Source organism: Ctenopharyngodon idella, chromosome 3 (genome assembly GCF_019924925.1).
Source record: "Ctenopharyngodon idella isolate HZGC_01 chromosome 3, HZGC01, whole genome shotgun sequence".
NCBI lineage: Eukaryota > Metazoa > Chordata > Actinopteri > Cypriniformes > Xenocyprididae > Ctenopharyngodon > Ctenopharyngodon idella.
Window position 1 is genome coordinate 57,522,972 of NC_067222.1, and position 14,699 is coordinate 57,537,670.

General features: G+C 41.4%; 2 protein-coding genes across 3 annotated transcripts in view; one reads left to right on the forward strand and one right to left on the reverse strand.

Moving 5' to 3' along the window:
• LOC127508903 (uncharacterized) overlaps positions 1-14,699 on the forward strand; it is a 201,129-nt gene that overhangs the window by 54,335 nt on the left and 132,095 nt on the right. The window lies entirely within an intron of this gene.
• The window catches only part of LOC127508744 (NACHT, LRR and PYD domains-containing protein 12-like), a 46,851-nt gene that overhangs the window by 11,224 nt on the left and 20,928 nt on the right, over positions 1-14,699 (reverse strand). Inside the window, exons 3-5 of one of the 2 annotated variants that reach the window (XM_051887084.1) lie at positions 12,707-12,880; positions 12,378-12,551; positions 12,099-12,272 (exon numbers count right to left, since the gene is read on the reverse strand). In XM_051887084.1, coding sequence (XP_051743044.1) covers positions 12,099-12,272; positions 12,378-12,551; positions 12,707-12,880 — 522 coding nt within the window. The remainder of the gene's footprint in view (positions 1-12,098; positions 12,273-12,377; positions 12,552-12,706; positions 12,881-14,699) is intronic. The other variant, XM_051887085.1, reaches the window with a different exon arrangement.

The following is a 14,699-nucleotide window of genomic DNA, read 5'->3' on the forward strand; positions in this document are numbered from 1 at the left end:
ATCATCCGTTATTTCCGCCACTTCTTCATTAAAACTTGTCATTTTATTTCATATTTCTTTTCATTTCACGTTGTCTTGTATTGAGGTATTTAGTCCGCAAACATGACAGTATTCTTACCGCGACTGATTTGGCTCAGGCCCGCTCACACACGCGCTCAATCATTCAATTTCTATGAAACCTCTAAACCGCATTCACCGGTTCTAACTCTATAGCGAAAATAACTCTATAGTGGTTGACCAGAGCACTGCAATTATTTCTTATTTAAACTACAATCTAATGGATTTCCCCACATATGATTTCATGTCTGAGTCTGTCCTCTGCGCAGCAGTTATTCTTTCTGCAGCGGCCGCGCATGTGCGCAGCTTAAAGGGAACATTGGTAGTGAGGGATTTTCTTTTTGTATTTTATTGTTTTATTAACATTAAAGGGATAGTTAACCTAAAAATGAAAATTCTGTCATCATTTACTCATTCTCAAGTTGTTTTAAATCTGAAAGAGCATCTTTCTTCTGTTGAACATAAAAGTTATTTTGAAGTATGCGGGTAACCAAACAGTTGCTGGTCCCCAGTGACTTCCATAGTATATCTTTTCCTACTATGGAAGTCATTGGGGACCAGCAACTGTTTGGTTACCCGCATACTTCAAAATATCTTCTTCTAAGTTCAACACAAAAAATAAATAAATACAGGCTTGGAACAATATGAGAGTGAGTAAACCATGACACTTTTTTTGGGGTGAACTATCCTTTTGAGGACAAACTGCTGCATGTTTACTATTAGGAGCTGTCACTTTAAGACCTGCTAGTATCTACAGACATGCATGCGATTTTTTTTCTCAATTGTTTTCTTTCACTCTAGACGTAACCAGCTGTGTTTATGTAAACCTTGTGTGTATTTGACAATATTAGCACAATCGGACGCGAAAGGTAAAGTCCAGTAATCAGGTGCTGCTAGACAGTGCACACGCTCCAGGCGTATGCACTCAGAAAAAGCGCATCATGTCAAAACAGCATGCGAATGAAAAGTTCAACCAGCAAAGATTTAAAGCATGTGCAAATAATGAACTTTTGTGATTGCGAACAAGTGCAGTGTCCCGTGGGTGTAACTCTACCGCTGCGTGAACATGTGATCATGATTTTAATGTACGTTGAGGTGTAGCTACAGTATTGGGACGGAGACGCCAGAACTGCAAGTGGTATGTGCGCTGTAGCACGATACTACAATATTTCTTCAAAAGAATATCATGTAGAAATTTTTATTGTCCATGATCAAAAACATTATATTGCATACCCCTAAGCACATGTATAAAACGTCTGTTATCATGTGTGAAAAACAAGTAATGGAGTTACAAAACTGTATATAGGTTTCATAGACAATTGGAAAAGTTTTTGGGGCAGACCTGACCTGTTGAAAAGAGATGGTATTCATCCCTCCTGGGATGGTGCTGCTCTTCTCTCTAGTAATATGGCACATAGTCTTAGAGCGGAAACATGACAAACTGGGGTCCAGGTCAGGAAGCAGCAGACAAACTGGCTAAACCGACAGTCTGCTCGCTGCCTCACGTTACAGAAGTCAGATAATTCCCAATACATAGAAACTCTTACACCTAGATATTATCACATAGAGACTGTGTCTGTACCCCGAATTAGTAAAAACAAAAAAATTCCAAACCCATTTAATGGTAAAAATTTAATTGATGTTCAACAAATAAAAAAAAAAAAATAGAGATAATACTGATAAACAAATGATAAAGCTTGGGTTGTTAAATATTAGATCCCTTTCTTCAAAATCACTTATTGTAAATGATATTATCAAAGATAATAATCTAGATGTGCTGTGTTTGACAGAAACTTGGCTAAAACTGGACGATTACATTACTTTAAATGAGTCTAGTCCTCAAGGTTATGATTATCGACACAATGCCCATCAGAAAGACAAAGGGGGAGGTGTTGCTGTAATCTATAGTAATATTTACAGTATTAGTCAAAAGTCTTTCAAATATAATTCCTTCGAAGTGATGGTACTTTACGTAACATTATGTAAGTTGACATTTGTGCTGGCTACTGTATACAGGCCACCAGAACACCATACAGACTTTATCAAAGAATTTGCTGACTTTCTATCGGAGTTAGTACTAGCTGCAGATAAAGTCCTTGTTGTTAGTTTTAATAGATAATAAAATAGTAGATAATAAAAAAGACGCATTAGGATTGGCATTTACAGACATTCTAAACTCTATTGGAGTTAGACAACATGTGTCAGGACCCACTCATTGTCGTAATCATACTCTAGATCAGTGGTTCTCAAACTGTTTACACCAAGTACCACCTCAGAAAATATTTCTCTCTCCAAGTACCACCATAATGACCAACATTTAAATACAGTAGCGTAGTAGGCCTAACTATTCAGCTAAAGTTGAAAAACGAGGCAGTTTATTCCAAATAAGTATATTTATTATTGTTAAACACTGTAAATGCACAGTTTGAACATCAACACTGCACTTACAGTGGGTACGGAAAGTATTCAGACCCCTTAAATTTTTCACTCTTTGTTATATTGCAGCCATTTGCTAAAATCATTTAAGTTCATTTTTTTCCTCATTAATGTACACACAGCACCCCATATTGACAGAAAAACACAGAATTGTTGACATTTTTGCAGATTTATTTAAAAAGAAAAACTGAAATATCACATGGTCCTAAGTATTCAGACCCTTTGCTGTGACACTCATATATTTAACTCAGGTGCTGTCCATTTCTTCTGATCATCCTTGAGATGGTTCTACACCTTCATTTGAGTCTTAAATGGAAGATGTTTGGGACGACCAGAACCCTTCCTAGAGCTGGCCGTCCGGCCAAACTGAGCTATCGGGGGAGAAGAGCCTTGGTGAGAGAGGTAAAGAAGAACCCAAAGATCACTGTGGCTGAGCTCCAGAGATGCAGTCGGGAGATGGGAGAAAGTTGTAGAAAGTCAGCCATCACTGCAGCCTTCCACCAGTCGGGGCTTTATGGCAGAGTGGCCCGACGGAAGCCTCTCCTCAGTGCAAGACACATGAAAAAACACCTGAAGGACTCCAAGATGGTGAGAAATAAGATTCTCTGGTCTGATGAGACCAAGATAGAACTTTTTGGCCTTAATTCTAAGCGGTATGTGTGGAGAAAACCAGGCACTGCTCATCACCTGTCCAATACAGTCCAAACAGTGAAGCATGGTGGTGGCAGCATCATGCTGTGGGGGTGTTTTTTTAGCTGCAGGGACAGGACGACTGGTTGCAATCGAGGGAAAGATGAATGCGACCAAGTACAGGGATATCCTGGACGAAAACCTTCTCCAGAGTGCTCAGGACCTCAGACTGGGCCGAAGGTTTACCTTCCAACAAGACAATGACCCTAAGCACACAGCTAAAATAACGAAGGAGTGGCTTCACAACAACTACGTGACTGTTCTTGAATGGCCCAGCCAGAGCCCTGACTTAAACCCAATTGAGCATCTCTGGAGAGACCTAAAAATGGCTGTCCACCAACGTTTACCATCCAACCTGACAGAACTGGAGAGGATCTGCAAGGAGGAATGGCAGAGGATCCCCAAATCCAGGTGTGAAAAACTTGTTGCATCTTTCCCAAAAAGACTCATGGCTGTATTAGATCAAAAGGGTGCTTCTACTTAATACTGAGCAAAGGGTCTGAATACTTAGGACCATGTGATATTTCAGTTTTTCTTTTTTAATAAATCTGCAAAAATGTCAACAATTCTGTGTTTTTCTGTCAATATGGGGTGCTGTGTGTACATTAATGAGGAAAAAAAATGAACTTAAATGATTTTAGCAAATGGCTACAATATAACCAAGAGTGAAAAATTTAAGGGGGTCTGAATACTTTCCGTACCCACTGTACATACAGGTAAATAAATAAAAAAATAATGAATTGAACCTAAAAGTTAAATAAAAACTGTACTGTACTTTAAATGTTTAAATAAAAATGAACTTAAATAAAGATCAAATTAAAATGTGTTGTACTTAAATGTTAAGTAAACTCGTTAAAAAACAACAACACAGGCTGTATGTGTAATTGCAAGTAACAATAACAGCTGTAACGTAACTGTACTAAAGTTAACCGAAGCTTTGCTGTGGCCCAAACTTCTACAGTGACTGCTTTCTGAAACAGAAACACACACACACACACACACACACTCAGGAAGAAAGAATAAGAATAAAACAGTGAGGAAGAGCATTAATAATAACAACTGTACACACACAACATGTTGGTGACAACTTACATGAGATTAATGTGATGGGTGTGCATGCCTCTGTGAACACAGTTCTGCGACGTCTGGGTCAATGGAGGTCAGCTTTAGTCTCAGGTTTAGCTCAGCATCCACCCTGCTTCTGTACTTTGTTTTTATCACAACAAGCGAAGAGAAGCCCTTCTCACACAGATACGTGGTCACAAAAGGAAGGAGAAAGCGCACTGCCTTGTCGGACAGCACAGGTATTCACTGTGCTGCTTTATCCAAAAGTCCAACAATGTCTGCTTTCTGAAAGCTGCCTTCAATGATTCGTCACAAGACAACTCTATCAAACTCTCCTGCTCAGCAACAGTTAAGTTCTCTGAAGAAGACATCTGAGAGGTGTCGATACTGAAAGGGTTTCTTATCCAGCTGCTAGCTTCAGCTTCAGGCATCACTGAGAAATAATCATGGAACTGTTGTCTGAGCGACCCAAGGTGTGCAGCAATGTTCTGCCTGATTCCATCATCAAGCGTCAGGTCATTGTCAGACAGAAAACTCTCCAGAGCAGGGAAAGCTGAAACATCACCTGTATTAAATTTGATTTCAAACAACTCCAAATTTTTCAGCAGTGCATTGATTTTGTCCTGCACATCAAAGACATTGATGGAGAGTCCTTGTAGTTCCAAATTCAGTACGTTTAAACGTTAAAAAATGTCCGACAAGTATGCCAGCTGACTGAGCCACACAGTATCCTCGAAAATGTCTGACAAGGGGAAATTTGTGTCATGTAAGAAAATCTGGACTTCTCTGTGCAATTCGAAAAGCCTCGAAAGCACCTTTCCTCTTAATAGCCACCTTACTTCAGTATGAAGCAAGAGTTGGACATGCTCACTGCCCATCTCCTCGCAGAGTACACGAAATAAGCGAGCATTCATCGGTCTGGCCTTAATGAAGTTCACAGTTTTCACAGCAGCATCCAGCACAGACTTCAGGCCACCGGGCATCTTCTTCATTGCCAGCGCCTCACGATGGATGCTGCAGTGAGTCCAGCGTATTTCAGGTGCCACCTCTCGGATACGAGCTGCCACTCCACTGTGGCGACCTGTCATAGCCCTCGCGCCGTCTGAACACACTCCCACACACTTTTTCCAGTCCATCCCGTTCTCTTGTATAAACGCATCCAGTACCTGGAATATGTGCTCTGCTGTAGTTCTGGTCTCAAGTGACTGGCAGAACATAAAGTCCTCCTGAGCTGCACCATCATTTTCATATCTCACGTAAACCAATAAATTGGCCAGATCTGTGACATCTGTAGTCTCGTCAAGCTGGATGGCAAAATATCGACTGTTCTTAATGCGCTCAATCAGTGTCTTTTTAACATCGTCAGCCATGTCTTTTATTCTTCGTGACACAGTGTCGTTTGAAAGCGGCACCAAGTTTAACTCTTTGGCAGCTTTCTCTCCACACATGATGCATGTCATCTCTTTGGCTAAAGGTAGACACAGTTGTTCCCCAATTGTGTGCGGATTACCGGCTTTGGCGATCCGGAGGATGGCACAATATGAAGCTTCCTGTGCTTTGATTATGGGTGTACCACCGGATGGAATGGTGGACTTTGAATGCTTCAGTTCATCACGTTTTCGTAAAAAAAACCCCACTGGTTTGTCCTTAAGTGCCGTGTGTTTGGTTGTTAGATGTCGTTGTATGGTTTCATACATTCATTGCTAAGAACTTTGCCACATAACACACACTGCGGCCTGGGCTCATTCTCTCTCCCGCTACAAATAAATCCAAATTTGATGTAGTTCGAGTCATAATTTCTCACTGTTTTGTACCGTTTGCTGCTGCTAGCAGATGCTCCGGGACATCACTGGCGCAATCAAAGCCACTGTTAGCACCTGTGCTCGGTTCACTTTTGTCCTCTTCAGTTCTTGTGCTTGACACTTTCTCCTCCTGATCCACACTTCTCTTACCAGATTGAAGCCACGATAGAAGTTTTGTTGAATTTTTCATAATTTATCCACCTCCACCTCCACCTCTTCCCATCACAGCCAATTCATATTTAATTCAGCGATTCCTCTGCGTACCACTAGTGGGAGCCTGCGTACCACACTTTGAGAATCACTGCTCTAGATCTAATATTGTCACATGGGATCGATATTAATGCCGTTGAAATTCTGCAGCAGAGTGATGACATCTCAGATCATTATCTAGTCTTGTGTTTACTACATTTAGTCAAGGCTGCTAAACTGCCTCCCTGCCATAAATATGGTAGAACCATCACTTCTACCACTAAAGATCGCTTTATAAATAATCTTCCTGATCAGTTTCATGGCCTTAGCATACCAGACATCGTAGAAGACCTCGATGTTGCAACAGTAACTATTGCCTCTGTCTTTTCCAGCACATTAGACTCAGTTGCTCCTTTGCGTTTAAAAAAGATTAAGGAAATTAATCCAACGCCATGGTACAGTGAGCACACTCAGGCCCTAAAGGTAGCAGCCAGAAAAATGGAGCGCAGCTGGAAGAAAACAAAACTAGAAGTTTTTCGCATTTCGTGTAGAGAGAGAATGATTGATTACAGAAAGGCCTTAAAAACTGCTAGATCTGCCTATTTTTCAAAACTTTTAGCAGAAAATAAGCACAACCCTAGGTATTTATTTGATACAGTGGCTAAATTAACAAGAAATAAAGCTTCAACTTCTGATGTTTCCAAAGAGCACAGCAGTAATGACTTTATGAACTTCTTTACTTGCAAGATTGATAATATTAGAGAGAAAATTATAACCATGCAACCGTCTACTACAGTATCGCGTCAGACAGTGCATTGTAGTGTCCCTGAGGAACAATTCAACTCATTTACTGCTTTAGGAGAGGAAGAATTGTCTAAACTTGTTAAATCCTCAAAATCAACAACATGTATGCTAGACTCTATACCGACTAAGCTATTGAAAGAGATGCTTCCAGAGGTCATAGATCCTCTTCTTAATATCATTAATTCATCTTTATCACTAGGAAACGTACCAAAAACTTTTAAGCTGCTATTATTAAACCTCTTATTAAAAAACCACAACTTGATCCTAGAGAATTAGTCAATTACAGACCGATCTCAAATCTCACTTTTCTGTTAAAAATACTAGAAAAGGCAGTATCATCACAACTATGTTCCTTTTTAGATAGAAATAGTATCTGTGAGGATTTCCAGTCAGGATTTAGACCGTACCATAGTACTGAGACTGCTCTCATTAGAGTTACTAATGATTTGCTCTTATCATCAGATTGTGGTTGTATCTCTCTATTAGTGTTACTGGATCTTAGTGCTGCATTTGACACTATTGATCACAATATTCTTTTAAATAGACTCGAAAATTATGTTGGCATTAGTGGAATTGCATTGTCATGGTTCAAATCATACTTATCTGAGCGTTATCAGTTTGTAGTAGTAAACGAAGAGATGTCATATCAATCACAAGTTCAATATGGAGTACCGCAAGGCTCAGTACTAGGACCGTTGCTTTTCACTCTGTACATGCTACCCTTGGGAGATATCATTAGGAAGCATGGCGTTAGTTTTCACTGTTACGCTGATGATACTCAGCTCTATATTTCTTTGCGCCCTGACAAAACTTACCAATTCACAAAATTAACGGAATGCATAGCTGATATAAAAAATTGAATGACCAGTAATTTCCTACTACTAAATTCTGAAAAAACAGAGATTCTAATTTTTGGACCAAAAACTTCTTCACGTAATAACCTAGAATACTGTCTAACACTTGATGGCTGCTCTGTTAAGTCTTCGTCGTCAACTAGGAACCTGGGTGTGCTCTTTGATACCAATCTTTCATTTGAAGGCCACGTTTCTCATATCTGTAAAACCGCATTCTTCCATCTTAAAAATATATCTAAACTACGACATATGCTCTCAATGACAAATGCAGAACAGTTAGTTCATGCGTTCATGACCTCAAGGCTAGATTACTGTAACGCTCTACTGGGTGGTTGTTCTGCTCGCCTGATAAATAAACTACGGCTCGTACAAAATGCAGCAGCTAGAGTTCTTACTAGAACTAGGAAGTATGACCATATTAGCCCAGTTCTGTCAACACTGCATTGGCTTCCTGTTAAACATTGTATAGATTTTAAAATCTTGCTAATTACTTACAAAGCACTAAATGGTTTAGCCCCCCAGTACCTGAGCGAGCTCTTAATGCATTATAGTCCTTCACGTCTATTGTGATCTCAGAATTCAGGCCAGCTGATAATACCTAGAATATCAAAATCAACCGCAGGCGGTAGATCCTTCTCCTATTTGGCACCTAAACTCTGGAACAATCTTCCTAGCATTGTTCGGAAAGCAGACACTCTCTGTCAGTTTAAATCTAGACTAAAAACGCATCTCTTTAACCTGGCATACACATAACACATTATCAATTTATATTTTCAAATCTGTTAAAGGATTATTAGGCTGCATAAATTAGTTCAGCCGGAACCAGGAACACTTCCTATAACACCTGATATACTCGTTACATCAGAAGAAGAATGGTATCTACGCTAATATTAGTCTTTCTGTTTATCCCGAGGGTTACCATAGTCAACCGGATCTGGGCCGTATCAAGGTGAGATTGAGGACCTGCGCCTTGACACGACCACAACGCACCCCTGAAGTATCAACAGAGATTGAGTCAACTAGATCATCCATTGTGAAGGCCTCATCGACACGACAGCCAGCAACCTGAATCGTAACAAAGCACTGTTTGCCAGAGGAGAACTGGCCCCCCGACTAAGCCTGGTTTCTCACAAGGTTTTTTTTTCTCCATTTTAACACCTATTTGCCACCTGATGTCACCTGTTGGAGTTTGGGTTCCTTGCCGCGGTCACCTTTGACTTGCTTAGTTGGGGACACTTGACATTTGATATTCAACAGTGCTTTGATCTGCCTGCATTGACACCATTTTCTTTAAGAGCTGCTGTGCAGCCAAAATTATATACCAGTTATCACTGTAAAGCTGCTTTGACACAATCTGCATTGTAAAAAGCGCTATATAAATAAAGGTGACTTGACTTGACTATCACATACGTGCTACATTGGTAAATTTATTTATCGCACAGATCAATTTTTTCGTAGCATGTGCAACATATACACTATATTGCCCAAAGTATTGGGACACCCCTCCAAATTATTCCGGTGTTCCAATCACTTGCATGGCCACAGGTGTATAAAATCAAGCACCCAGACATGCAGACCTTTTCTACAAACATTTGTGAAAGAATGGGTTGCTCTTAGAAGCTCAGTGAATTCAAGCATGCAATAAGTTCATTTGTGAAATTTCCTCACTACTAAATATTCCACGGTCAACTGTTAGTGGTATCATAACAAAGTGGAAGTAATTGGGAACAAGAGCAACTCAGCCATGAAGTGGTAGGCTACGTAAAATCGGGGGAGACCCCTGTCTTAGAGCACTCTACTCTTAAAAGTGGGGTCAGCGCATGCTCAGGCACACAGTGCACAAGTCGCCAACTTTCTGCAGAGTCAATAGCTACAGACCTCCAAACTTTGTGTGGCCTTCAGATTAGGTCAAGAACAGTGCATAGAGAGCTTCATGGAATGGCTTTCCATGGCCGAGCAGCTGCATCTAATCCTTACATCACCAAGTGCAATGCAAAGCGTCGGATGCAGTGGTGTAAAGCACGCCACCACTGGACTCTAGAGCAGTGGAGACGTGTTCTCTGGAGTGACGGATTATTGTGTGGGGTTGTTTTTCAGGGGTTGGGCTTGGCCCCTTAGTTCCAGTGAAAGGAACTCTTAATGCTTCAGCATACCAAGTACTACATACAAGTGCACAAAGCAAGGTCCATAAAGACATGGATGAGCGAGTTTGGTGAGGCTGCCAGCCAGGCCTTCTCATCAATATCATTGCCTGACCTCACAAATGTGCTTCTAGAAGAATGGTCAAAAATTCCCATAAACACACTCCTAAACCTTGTGGAAAGCCTTCCCAGAAGAATTGAAGCTGTTATAGCTGCAAAGGGTGGGCCAACTCCATATTAAAGCCTACGGATTAAGAATGGGATGTCATTAAAGTTCATCTGCACGTAAAGGCAGGCGTCCCAAAACGTTTGGCAATATAGTGTATGTCACACTGTACAGCCCTGCCTATAGGGCTCCTTATACCCTTTACCACCCAAGCTAAAGTCCTGCTGCAACAATTTACTGGATTAAAACAGAGACAATGGGATGATCCAGTACTACCTGAAGGTATTAAGAAAGCATGGGCAGCACGGGAGAGTGAACTTCCTGCCATCACTTCATGTATTTGTGATGCCTCTGAACAAGCTTATGGGTCAGTAGCCTACATGAGGTTTGTAAACCAAGAGAGAGAAGTTCTAGTCTCCTTTTTGATGCCACGATCAAGAGTTGCCCCTCATAAGTAAATTTCCATACCTCGTCTTGAATTGTGTGCTGCCTTCACCGGGGTTCAGTTAGCAAATTTGTTGCAGAGGGAACTTGACCTGCTTATTCAGCAAACAAAACTGTGGTCTGATTCAATGACTGTCCTCAACTGGATTCGTTCTGAAACCTGTTGCTACAGTATTTGTTGCTAATTGCATTATTTAAATCCTAGAGCAGGGGTCTCCAAACTCAGTCCTGGAGGGCCACTGTCCTCCAGGACCGAGTTTGGAGACCCCTGTCTTAGAGCACTCTACTCCTGAACAATGGCGCTATGTTGACACAAACAGCAATCCAGCTGATTACATCACCAGAGGCAAGTGCCTTATTGATCTAGCCAAGCTTAACCATTAGAGTCAAGACCCTTCTTTCCTTTATTCTGACCAAGATCAGTGGCCAAGTTTTCCTGGTAGGATTGAGGACTCAGTTGATGCTGCAGAGCTAAGAAAGCCTTTGTTCTGTGGCCTCACTAAAGGCCCCGATATACTTCAAACAAAGTTCTTTTTCGTTTAGGAGTAAAACGAAGTTCGAAATGTGTGTCCAGCGATATACTGTAATTGTACATCTGATGCCACCCACACTGCTGAGAGCGACGTTTAGATGAATATGTAAATACGTGCTGTAATAAAGCTTTTGTTTGAAGTATATCAGGGACTTAATGCTGAAGAGAACCCTTTTGCTTTAAATATAAAACATGGAATGAGCTCACTCTTCTCTTGACAAGGCTCAGATTGAACTTATCCTGTTGCAACAGGCCCAAAGAAAGGATTTTGAAAGTATTTGTTTTTTGTTTTTTCCATCTAGTAGTTGATTGAATAACATTTCATTTCAGTTTGATCCCTTCAAGACTGAGAAGAGATGGGGACTACTTTTCAAATGTCAAACCACTAGGTGTGTTCATTTAGAACTGCTGACTAGTCTTGATACTGACAGTTTTTTAATGGTACTATGTCACTTTGTAGCTCATCGAGGACAACCTTATGAAGTGATCAGCGATCAAGGAACTAATTTTCATGTGGGTGAAAGTGAGCTGAGAAGTGCCTTTGACCAGCTAAGTCAAGTCTTGCAGGAAAAGTTGTGGAATCATCCAATCAAATCACCTAAAATCTCCCTTATGCTCCACATTTTGGAGGAATGTGGGAGAGGGAAATACGATCTATCAAGTCTGCACTTCAAGCTACTTTAGGAAGTCAAACTGTAAGAGGAAGAGGTCCTAACAACTGTATTGGTGGAAATTGAAGAAATATTGAATTCTAAACCTTTAGGATATATCTTCTAGTGCTGATGATTTGGATCCTGTTACTCTCCATTTGCTCAATTTTGCCCAATTTGCTGACACACACACACAGATCATCTACAGACACACATTAACATTGTGACCGTCTGACTGTACTTTATCCATTATATGTTCTAAAAATACCTCAGTATATGCAGCTGACAGTTTGGACTTTTCAGTCCATCAGAAATGAAGCTGACACCAGAGTCCTGTAGGTCATTGTTACTCAGATCCAGCTCTATCAGGACAGAGTTTGAGGACTGTAGAGCTGATGACACAATTTCACAATGCTGTTCTGAGAGATTACAGCCAGCAAGACTGAAAGAGAGCAGAAAACACACATCAACAGTCAGATCATCTACAGACACACATTAACATTGTGACCGTCTGACTGTACTTTATCCATTATATGTTCTTAAATACCTCAGTATCTGCAGCTGACAGTTTGGACTCTTCAGTCCATCAGAAATGAAGTTGACACCAGAGTCCTGTAGGTCATTGTTACTCAGATCCAGCACTCTCAGGACAGAATTTGAGGATTGTAGAGGTGAAGACACAATTTCAAAATGCTGATCGGAGAGATTACAGCCAGCCAGACTGGAAGAGAGCGGAAAACAAACATCAACAGTCAGATCATCTACAAACACACACAGGCAGATCATCTACAGATACGCACAGTCAGATCAGCTAAAGAAACCCATTAACATTGTTATCGGCTGACTGTAAATGATCTCTTATATGTTCTGAAATACCTCAGTATCTGCAGCTGACAGTTTGGACTCTTCAGTCCATCAGAAATGAAGTTGACACCAGAGTCCTGTAGGTCATTGTTACTCAGGTCCAGCTCTCTCAGGACAGAGTTTGAGGATTGTAGAGCTGAAGACACAATTTCACAATGCTGATCTGAGAGATTACAGCCAGAAAATCTGGAAGAGATGAAATATTAAATGTATAAATAAAACAATAAAGACATTGTGACGAGCGTCCTGAGTCCACATCAGCGTTGCCCTGGAAACTCACGAGGAGGACCTGCTCACAGGTCGTCACAGGCTGATCGGCCACACCTGCGGCTGATCAACCTGCCTGCATATAAGCAGCATGCTCACAGACAAAGGTGGAGAGGCCTCTCCATGAGACAGCAGACTAACGTTCTCTCTCTATCCCGTTCCAGAAAGCAGTGTGTGACCGATCAGCACCGCCACGAGCACCGCACGGATTCACCCACACCTGGACACGACCGAGGGCATTCCTGCAAGCAAGAGCACCCCCACCACTCACGTATACACTTGTCTTTCAATAAAATCCACCCTCCGGGGCCTTAAACTGAGCTTCCCTGTTGTGTGATCCCTCCACCCCGCCACAACATGTACAGTGGGTTTCCAGTTTTCTGCCCTCAGGAATGTAGGATGACATGATCTGAACTCTGAATCACAATACAATGAGCTCCTGAGAGAACGATAATCTGATCACTTTATCATTCAGATTAATATCTGAAATCAGATGAGCTCCTGAGTGTTTCTTCAGCTAATGAATATTTAAAATTTTGCAAAATGAGGTAAAGTTTTCTGAGGGTATCAAATATAAAGGTTTTGAGAGACTCTCCAGACAGCTGTGCAATTATTGCAGTTTTACCTTTTTTTTTTTTTTTTACTGGATTAAAGGTGCCATAGAATTGAAAATTAAATTTACCTTGGCATAGTTTAATAATTAGAGTTCAGGGGGTTCTAAGATGGCGGCCAGAGAGTAACAGCGATTTTAACTAGCTCCCGCATTATCTGTATTTTATAAGTTAATTCGGACGCAGCTCGGTGGCTTTGGTTATGTCAGTGTTGTAGTATGTCTTTGGAATCTTTTTGGCCACAATCTTTTTCAAAAATGCCTCGTTCTAAAAAAAAAACAGAGAAAAAGGAATCTTTCTCGGCCGCGTTGGATATTTCTCCAGAACAAGGTGACGGTGAAGAGAACGACGAGGTTGAGCTAAGCCCAGCCATGGCCAAGGCGTTTCAACACATGACGGAGACGATTTCGAAAACAATAGACGTCAAACTTGATCCCTTGGCTGAGATTATACATACTCATTCCCAGGAATTGGAAAACTGCAAATCTTGACTGGATGAAGCCGAGCAAAGAATCGTTTCGGCGGAGGAATTAGGTGATTGCACGCAGGCTTGTGTTTCTACTCTGGAAAAATCAAGTTGCGTCGCTTACTGAGCACGTTGATGATCTGGAAAACAGAGGACGGCGCAAAAATATTCGTATTGTCGGCTTACCAGAAGGGGCAGAGGGCTCAAATGCGGTGGCTTTCCTCCAAAAATGGATCCCAGAGTTTCTTCAGCTGCAGACCGAGGGAGCCTAAATCAAGATCGAAAGGGCTCATCTTACTCTAGCTCCCAGACCAGGTGCCAAGGAGAGACCTAGGCCGCTAATGGTGCGTATGCATCACTTCGGAGACAGACAGAGGGTTCTTGAGGCAAGTAGAAAGTTGGCTATGGATGGAAACTTGCGGTTTGAGAAGTGCAAAATCTCCTTCTTTCAAGATTTCTCCCCTTCAGTGCTCCGAAAGCGTAGAGAGTTTGATTTGGTTAAATGCCGCTTGCAGGAGATCGGTGCCCGCTATGCAATGTTATATCCAGCTAAACTGCGAGTAACCATTGGGAATACCACTAAGATCCTCGGCTCGCCGACAGCGGTCTCTGAGTTTATTGCGGAGATTGGTCAGGATGTTCGACCTGTGGCAGCTGACAG